This window comes from Neltuma alba, unplaced genomic scaffold (genome assembly GCF_004799145.2).
Source record: "Neltuma alba isolate B1F8T4 unplaced genomic scaffold, ASM479914v2 tig00005622_pilon, whole genome shotgun sequence".
In the NCBI taxonomy this organism is placed as follows: Eukaryota; Viridiplantae; Streptophyta; class Magnoliopsida; order Fabales; family Fabaceae; genus Neltuma; species Neltuma alba.
Window position 1 is genome coordinate 401 of NW_021634176.1, and position 9,900 is coordinate 10,300.

The 9,900-nt window shown below is 38.8% G+C and overlaps 1 protein-coding gene across 1 annotated transcript; it reads left to right on the forward strand.

Annotated features, from left to right (window-relative positions):
- Nucleotides 1–876: 876 nt before the first annotated feature.
- On the forward strand, nt 877–4,392 carry LOC114748155 (receptor protein-tyrosine kinase CEPR1-like). The gene is made up of 2 exons (XM_028936505.1): nt 877–3,577; nt 3,733–4,392. Exons 1-2 carry the CDS (start codon nt 1,087–1,089, stop codon nt 4,089–4,091), a joined length of 2,850 nt encoding a protein of 949 aa, XP_028792338.1. The 5' UTR covers nt 877–1,086; the 3' UTR covers nt 4,092–4,392.
- The last annotated feature ends 5,508 nt before the right edge of the window (nt 4,393–9,900 follow it).

The following is a 9,900-nucleotide window of genomic DNA, read 5'->3' on the forward strand; positions in this document are numbered from 1 at the left end:
AATTCACCTAGCTGTTCAACATTAATTTTGAAAGTACGGCCACTTTAATTGAGTTGCAAAAGTTGTGAAGGCAGTGATCGATAAAAGTAGTACAACTAACATTTATTCTTTGGAAGATTTCATTTTTCTAAAAGCACTAAGAGTTATTTCATTTTTTTCAAAAAAATGCACACAGTAACCAGGCGATTTCTAAAAGCAAAAAGAAAGTTACTCGTTCGCTTATTATAATGAATCTTGGTGGGAGATTAGTTTAGAAATGACTGAAGTGCGCTTCGGCAATAATGAAGGATAGACTCTTTTGACTCACCTGATCAAAATTTCCCTACTAAATCACTGACTAAATATTTTGACTTTACACGTGATCTCTCACTAGCGTTTTCAGGTTTGAACAAACCTAGTTGAGGAGTCTGTTAGTTAAACTCCTTGTGGTTAAAGTAACCTCAAATAGTTGAATGAGACGTTTCAAGTGTTAAATATTTGCAAACAAACATGCACAGGCACCCATTTCAGGTGCGTCGATCCACTGATTTTAACCTTTGCTAAAGAAACGAACAAATTAACTATCCAGAAACTCGGTTCAAGTAAGATCACTGGAACGGTATTTGTTCGGTTCTGTACCCATCGTAGAAATCGCATAATTAGTATTATAGGTTTTGACTGAAAGGAATCCACGGCAAGGTTGAAGAGGGAATTAAAAAAAAAAAAAAAGCAAATGGATGAGGAAGAAGTCGTGGTCAGTGAATAATGCGGTGTCCCGGATCAGATGCAGTTTATTCTGCAACCCGTATATAGGAGTATAAAGTCGATGAATTATTCATGAGCTAGTGGAGTATAATCGTATAAGCCTCTTTATTACGATATATATGTTTGGCTCTTATGTATATACCCATCAAGAACCTGCTTTTCCATCACTACTAAGAGCTATCTCTTTACTGCTTCACCCGGTAGTGATCCACTTACCTCCACCTTGTCACGTACTGCTGAATTCATCTTATATACACCTCTCACTCGTCTCCTTCCGTGCAACATTATAATCTTGAACAGGCTATACCCGCTCTTCTGTTCAGCTTTCCTTCTTCTCTCAAAATGGATCGTAAAACCGTTTTCTTTCTTATTCTTGTTTCCATGTCTTGTATTCCACTGGTCTTTAGTGTTAGTACCAATCAGTCTCACTTTTTTGTTCTCATGAAGGACTCTTTCTCCGGTAAGTACCCATCCAGTTGGGATGTCACCGGAGGAAAAGCTGTGTGCACCTTCACTGGGGTTGCCTGCAACAATCAAGGAAACGTCGTCAGTCTTGACGTCTCCGGTTGGTCGCTCTCGGGCGAGTTCCCTGAGAATATATGCTCTTACTTGCCGGAGTTACGTGTTCTTCGTCTCAGCAGTAACCGCCTCAAGGGAAACTTTCCCGACACCATTGTCAACTGTTCCCACTTGGAAGAGCTTAACATGAGTTACATGTCTCATGCTGGAAAGCTTCCTGACTTCTCACCTCTGACGTCTCTCAAGATTCTTGATTTGTCATATAACCTTTTCACGGGTCGGTTTCCCATGTCCTTGTTCAACCTCTCCAGTCTTGAGGTCCTTAACTTCAACGAAAATGAAGGCTTCAACTTATGGACGCTTCCGAAGGATGTTCACAAACTCAAAAATCTCAAGTCTATGGTGCTCACAACATGCATGTTGCAGGGCCAAATTCCGGCATCCTTAGGGAACCTTACGTCTCTTGTTGATCTTGAGTTGAGTGGAAACTTCCTCACTGGTCATATTCCTCCAGAGCTTGGGATGCTGAAAAATCTGCAATATCTCGAGCTGTACTATAACAGTCTTGTTGGTGTTATACCTGAGGAGCTAGGAAATCTCATGGAGCTCAGAGACTTTGATTTGTCAGTCAATAAGTTGACCGGGAAAATCCCAGAATCTATATGTCGCCTTCCCAAGCTTGAAGTCATGCAGCTTTACAACAATAGCCTCACAGGAGAAATCCCGGCCGTGATAGAAAACTCAACGTCCTTGAGTATACTGTCTATTTATGATAATTTCCTGAGTGGTCACGTCCCAAGAAATCTGGGTCAGTTCTCAGAATTGGTCGTTTTAGACATGTCTGAAAACCAACTATCCGGTCCATTGCCAACAGAGGTTTGCAAGGGAGGTAAACTGCTCTATTTTCTTGTCCTGGATAATTGGTTTTCTGGAGAGCTACCAGACATTTATGCAAAATGCTTGACTCTTTTGAGGTTCAGAGTGAGCAATAACCACTTGCAGGGCTCAATTCCTAGGGATCTCTTTGGCCTGCCTCATGTTTCAATAATTGATTTGGCATACAATAATTTTTCTGGTTCCATTTCTGAGTCCATTGGAAATTCTAGAAACTTGTCAGAGCTTTTCATACAGAGGAACCGAATTTCTGGACTCATACCTCCTACCATATCTCGTGCTGCCAATCTGGTCAAGATTGATCTCAGTTACAACCTTCTGTCTGGTCCAATACCCTCAGAAATCGGAAACCTGAAGAGGCTTAATTCACTGATGCTGCAAGGAAACAAGCTAAATTCTTCCATCCCCAGCTCATTTTCTTTATTGCAGTCCCTCAACGTTCTTGATCTCTCCAATAACCTCTTGAGTGGGAGCATCTCTGACAGTCTATCTGCACTCTTACCCAACTATATCAATTTCTCGAACAATTTGCTTTCTGGTCCAATTCCTTCCTCGTTGATGAAAGGAGGGCTATTAGAAAGCTTTTCAGGGAATCCTCGTCTCTGTGTGTTGCCGGTTTATGCTAACTCATCAGACCAGAATTTCCCTGTGTGCACACAAAGTAGCAGCAAAAAAAGGCCAAGTGTCATATGGGTAGGTGCAATTGCTGTAGCTTTGATCATCATTGGATTTGGAGCTGTATTGGCCATGAGACGTAGGCCTACCAAAAATAAGGCCTCAACGGAACAAGATGACGAGTCACTGTCTTCTTCATTCTTCTCTTACGACTTGAAGAGCTTCCACAAATTAAATTATGATCGGCAGGAGATCATTGAGGCCATGGTGGATAAGAATATAGTGGGGTACGGTGGATCCGGTACAGTGTATAAGATTGAGTTGAAGAGCGGTGAACTTGTTGCTGTCAAGAAGCTATGGAGTCGAACATCAAAGGATTCAGATCAAGAAGATCGCATGGTTTTGGACAAGGAGTTGAAAAATGAGGTAGCAACCTTAGGAAATATAAGACACAAGAACATAGTCAAACTGTACAGCTACTTCACGAGCTTTGACTTCAGCTTGTTGGTTTATGAGTACATGCCAAATGGTAATCTTTGGGACGCCCTGCACAAAAGTTGGATCAATTTGACTTGGCCTACTCGTCATCAGATCGCACTAGGGATAGCACAAGGTTTATCATACATCCACCACGATCTGCTTCCTCCTATTATCCACAGAGACATCAAGTCTACTAACATCCTCCTGGATGCTCATTACCAGCCCAAGGTTGCAGATTTTGGAATTGCCAAGGTTTTACAAGCAAGAGGAGGCAAAGATTCCACCACAACTGTGATTGCAGGAACCTACGGTTACTTAGCCCCAGGTAAATAATTCTCTGACACAAGTCATTATCTTTCATATTTGAAGAAAACATCTGTTAAAAGACCTATAATATCAGTAATGCTTTCCACACTTGTGCGTTTCGTAATGTAATTTTCAATGAATGTTTGACTCCACGTGTCTTCATGGGTGTCACAGAATATGCATATTCAGCTAGAGCAACAACCAAGTGTGATGTCTACAGTTTTGGGGTGATTCTAATGGAACTGATAACTGGGAAGAAGCCAGTGGAGGCAGAGTTTGGAGAGAACAGGAACATTGTATATTGGGTTTCAAACAAGGTAGACAGCAAGGAAGGGATTAATGAAATAATAGACGAGAGATTATCAGGGTTATTCAGGGAGGAAATTATACAAGTGATCCGAATTGCCATTAAGTGCACCTACAAATCTCCTGCTAATCGACCAACCATGAAGGAAGTGGTTCAACGACTCATTGAAGCAGATCCATGCAGATTCCATTCTGCCAAGTTGTCAGACAGGACCGACACCAAATAAATATCCCATATTGTTGCCATAATAAACTTATGATTAAGTGATGGGCTTAGAAGGGTAAAGGGGGGGCGATTTGACCGGCTGTTGCCAGATCAGAAGTCTCAGACTCCCCCGCTGTGTAATTGAGGGACCCATTGTAGAGGGCAACTTGTTATTATCTTTCCTATATATGCAAAAGTAGTCTGTAGATTCTGTGACTCTGACTCTGACTCTTTGTCGTTATTGCTGCTTCCCTTTCTGACGTATATTTAATCTTGTAAAGAAAATTCTGAGTACTAATGCTATGGAACTTTATTTATACTAATACAACACAGGATCCATATTTCATAGTCTCACACCTGATATCGTTCGCCAACTTGCTCTGATGATTTTTTACTTTTCAGTCCTTGGTTAAAGATACAATGGAATGGAGGATAATTTGTAAGCTGAGGGCCCCTTACGAAGCTAACAGTCAGAAAAGATGAATGGGAAAATCTATTGTGAAGAATCATGTCCCCATTTTAGCTTGGAAAAAGTGGGGGAAAAAAGAAATGTCAATCAAGTTTTTAATTATTTTCTCCCTCTTTATTGCTTTTGGTGGAGACTCTGATTGTTCTTTGAGAACTGAAGCGCGCGTGTGGCTTGACAGGAGCATCTTCCAAGCCTTACCTTACATTGTGATGCATGAATCTCCACTCACAAGCTCGATTCCTGCTTAGTTTATTATAGAAAATTTTAAGTGAGTTATCAGTATTCCATTGCCATAAACACTAGCTTATTGCAATGATAATGTCAAGCATTCTGAGTAGAAAATTATATGCAATTACACTATGAGGGATCTAAACACATCGTTAAGGGAAACCCAAGACATGTTGTGTGGAAGGTAAGGTTTTGTGGTGGTCAAAAACTCTACAGGAGGAAAACTGTAAAAGCAGGAAGCACAGGGACATGGACACATTATTGTTTCCTTTGACACGAAAGTATATATGCATGTTCTGGTTCACACGTGCGGCTGCAACTCCCAGTGTATTATGTCTCTGTATGGGTGGATGGCGGGGTCACCTTTAGAAGAATGGGGTTCACAAAGAAAAGGAAAATTATTTCTTTGGGAGTGGTGGAAAGCCCATGAAGAAAAAAGTAAGAAGCTTCGATAATAATAAAGAAATCAATGTCAAGACAAAAGGATCAAAGCCTGCTTTGACTAATTCACTGTGGCCAAGAAGCTAATTCCAGAACATGCGCAATGTCCGCCATAAGTACAAGCAAAAGGGCCAGGAATTGAGACACAAGGACACCGGCATAGTATTAAGTCAGCGAATATTCTAGATATCATATATCATCTTTGTTCATGACAAGTCAGATATCAGTGTAGCCCAGAAGGGAGGAATATACGTGTGTGTGAGACCGGGACATTTACTGAATCAAACCGTTGCAGCATTCAAAAGAAAAGGAAAATAAAAATATGAAGAAAAATAAAAACTTATCGATGTTTTGATTCAGGAACAAGGTTCCTGCTGCTACTACAGCAAAAATGTGGTTGTATCTGAATTCAAAGTGGCCCCTCAATCGTACAATTTAAAACTTTGGTTTAAGAAGAAATACCTGCCAATCCAACCAGCTAATATGGACACTGCACATAACATTATCTGTTAAAATAATATAATGCTGTCAAAGTGCCAAGGGACAATCAATAAATATGACCAAGGTGACATCTTTCGACGTAATGCCGATTTCAATCACTTCAAAATTGAATACGCCAAGCTTGCCAATTTATTCGAGACTTCATGATCCCCGTCATAATTGTTCGCTCACTTCTTTGAGAACAAAATTAGTGGAGCACCCACATTAAGGGAATTTAAAATGGGTCTGAACTTTCCCCCCACATACTTCTTAAGCTCTCGCAAAGTCTCGTACGTGGAACGTGCATGGCTAACAGTGACATGAGTATTAATTCAGGGCCCGGCCGCATAATGCTTCCTTGGAGGCCCAGTCCAGGTTCCCATTTGCTTTGAGGCCCAATATCTTCCCCAGATTTTAAATCACGAGCCCAATGCTTTCAGGAAAGCCCCAAACTTAGCAGCCCGCAAAGAGAAAAGAGCGGCCACTTCAGGAGAAGGCTCTTTCAGAGGGATGGGACATGTTTAAAGGTGGGAAAATAAATGCTACTATTAATGAGTATTTCCGTGTCTTTGGAATTGCTATAATAAGGCAGAAGACAACCTGTTTTTTTTTTCTGGCCACGACGTGGGAGGGATCATTCATTCATTCAACAGTTAGCAAAGATACATTAACAAAACCTTAATATCTGGGGGGCCAATCAGGACCTCAAAAATATAAACCCATCCAAGCTCATTCAATGCCGTTTTTTTAGATGTCATTTCTTAGCTTAGCCCTCCTCAGCCCCTCCCACGAATTATTCGTGTTCCCTTTTTCCATTTTTTCTAAATATAAGGCCAAAAAACTTATGCGTTGAATTCAGGATTTCGAGACGTTTTCTGCTTTTTTTTTAACATTAAAATATTATTTATTTGTCCTTTTTATTTTATTATATTTTGTGGTCAAATTTACTTAATTTTATAAAAGCATATATAAATAAAGTGCACTTATAATGGAAGAGGGAAATAAGAAAGGGGGAAGAAGGTAGTTGCGTGGCGTTGAAGGCAAAGCGCACGACAACAGAGGGAAGCAGACTGCAAATATAGAAACAAAACAGCTCTGGTCTATGACTATGGGTAGCGCATAAATATCCGAGAGCGGGGCAGGGGCAGCCCACCAGGCCCCCCGTCTCTCATTTCGTTTATTATTACTTTGATTCTGAATTGGTTTTTAAAAAGTAATTTTTGACATTTGGAATAAATATATAAGAGGAGTTTTCTCTTAACTTGTATATAAATACTTTTTTTTTCCAATTGATTATAAGGATATCCAAACTCCCTGTCATTCAATATATAGCTAAATGAACAGGATTTAAGATCAACTTTCTCTTTAAACATAGAAATAGAATTATTTATTTATTAAGCAATTTCAATATATACTCCTCCTGTTCTTAATATAAGACCCGTTTAACTAATTTGACTAAATTAACAAAGTTAGATAAGTTAGTTAATTATAAGAAATATGACACGTTTTTTCTAAAATACCATAATCATCTTTCTTAATACCCTTTCTCTATCTTCTACTTGATTATAGCTGAGGAAATATCTATAGGAATAATTTAGAAAAATTAATAAATATAAAAAATAAATCTTATATTTAAAATAAAACCAACTTAACAATTAAGTTCTATATTGAGAACCGGAAGATATATAATCAAGTTTTTATTGCAAGGCAACCACACTTCCATGATGCAATAGCGTAATACCGCCTGCTTTTATAAATTAAAAAAAATCCAAATCCAACACTTTTCTTGTTTGACTTTTTCTAGGACATACGCAACAAGGGGGCGCCCGCGCCCATGCCATGCCTCGAAGTAAGAACTACTAGTTCTAGTATACGTTCTATCTATCAAATTCATAATTTTTTTCCTGGTTAAAAAAAAATCTGAACGAATTAAAAAAATTAGTTAAGTTAATGTCAATTAGATTGTAAATCTTGACAAAAACTATTATCTTCGGTCCTTAATATAAAAAGCAGTTGATTAATTTGAGTAGATTAAAGTAATTAGTTATTTATAATAAATAAGTGTTATCTTTTCTAAGCTATCATTGTTAATCAAGTGTATTGACTAGAATTATTATTATTACAAGGACTACTTTAAAAGAAAAATGAATAAATATGAGAGATAGAGTGGGTTGGGATCTTATTTTTAGGACTAAAATAAAAATTAAATAGACTTTTATATCAAAAACAGGAGGTAATAATAATTTAATGATTATAGAATTGAATTGTTGAAGGAGAATAACAATTTATGATCCAACGAATAACTTATATGTATGTTGGTCAAATTTATATGTGTATATATATAATCAACCCTGTGCTCTTTATATTCTAGACAGGAGATAGCAGTTGTAATTTCGCTAATTTGTACATTTAAGGAGGATGGTTTGTAAATTATATTTGCCCTTAAAATACGTGAGTGTACAGATGAACAGAAGAGGGTGCATCGCGTATGGAGAGATTGATATTGACAGCCAAGGCCTGAAATAAGCTCTCATAACTTCATTTGTGGCCCGCGTGTTTAACTGTTGCGATGAACTACGGTCAACCATCCAAAGGAGGACGCATATCCAAATAAAACACTCCTTCATCTCAAATGCTATGCTTTAGATCTTTTAATTCAATTATTTTTATTTCTAAAATTAAACTGAATATATTAGGATTTTAGAATATTTTGTCAATATTAGCCGCCAAAATATATATTTTAAAATTTAAAAACAAAAGATGCAATTTTTCCTACTTGTACTCGTATACCAGAAAAGGAAGGAGGGCAGGGAAGGAGGGTGGGAGTGACGTCACAAGACAGTGAAAATGGGGGGAAAAGGAACGCATGGGTGGAAGGAGGCATCAAATTCCTTCAGGCTGGCATTGTTGGTTTGTTTGGTGATATTAATTTGTATGGTTTCGATGTGAAAGGGGCAAATAAAGAGAAGCAGCGATTGGAGCCCAAGACAGGACACACCAAACGGTGAGCGTTTCCACAAACAGCAACACTCAGAAAGTTGAAAAACGCCTTTCTCTCCCTCCATTCCTAAAAAGCCTCATCCCCCCTTTTCCCCCACCAATCCACATTCCTCTTTACTCTTTACTCTCTCTCTCTGTGAGGGAAGAAAGAACAAAGGCGCGCCTTTGGCTCCCGTTCCTGTCTTCAATGGCCATCGACGAAGACGACGTGATCCTCTCTTCCCTCTCATGCAATCAACGCCATTATGTTCTTCCTCCCAGAGAGTTACCGGCCTCACTCTCCCTTTCTAAATCCATTCTTAGATGAGAGCTTTACAATGTGGCTGTTTGTGTTCTCTTCTCGCTGCTCACTGGGTCCTAAAAGGCAGACAGGATGGAGCCAGGCAATATATATTATATATATTTATCTTAAAATATACCTCGTCTCTTTTCTTTTCGCTTTTCCATCATAGGCTGCTGGAAAAAAAACTTTTTTCCCCTATGCGTTTAATCCCTCGTCTTTCTTTGGTTTTTTTTTTGGTTGTGTTCTACACTTCTACTCCTTTCTCCCCTTTTGTTTTGCGGCAACCTGAGACCTTAAAGGAAGACAGAGGAGAGCATAAGACTCTTCATCGATCTGGTTTTCTGTTATCCTATATTGAAATGCCAAGAACAGGACAGTATATGGAGGATTTTGGTCATTCATTGACTTTCACTTTTTTGTATCCTTAATGTTGTACCCATTTTCCATAGTTAATGGTCTTGACTATGAGATTGTTATTTGTATATGTTTTTCTTGATTTTTTTCCTACAGAGTTATTTGTCCTATCAAGTATCAACTCACTGTTCTTTGTTCTCTTTCTTTCTTTTTTGTTTTCAATTTTTGGTACTTCTCGCTTGCTTTGCGTCTATGCTCCTTTAGTTCGTCTTGTTTTGTTGGGCTGCACCGTCCAAGAGTATTATTTTCTGGGTTTGTTGGAGACGGTATAGGTTCTCCGAAATTTGGAGACAACTCAGAGATTAAACAATTCCTTCGAGCTTCAAGTATCGTTTCAGAACAGTGTTTGTCAGTTATTTTTCCATTCTGTGGGGATAGTGGATGGTGGTCGGAAATAGGGCCAAAAAACAAAATCATGTGGTAAGTGTGGTCCTATAATGAGTCAGGGAGCATATTGGACTTGATAGGGATCACTGTTTCACTTTTATGCATAAGTGGAGCATCCTCAGCTTGATT

What these genes read in the sequence shown, in the direction of transcription:
- LOC114748155 (XM_028936505.1), top strand. Translation starts at nt 1,087, where the DNA reads ATGGATCGTAAAACCGTTTTCTTTCTTATTCTTGTTTCCATGTCTTGT. An exon ending in CTACGGTTACTTAGCCCCAG is followed by an intron (nt 3,578 to 3,732) that starts GTAAATAATTCT and finishes TGGGTGTCACAG; the next exon opens with AATATGCATATTCAGCTAGA.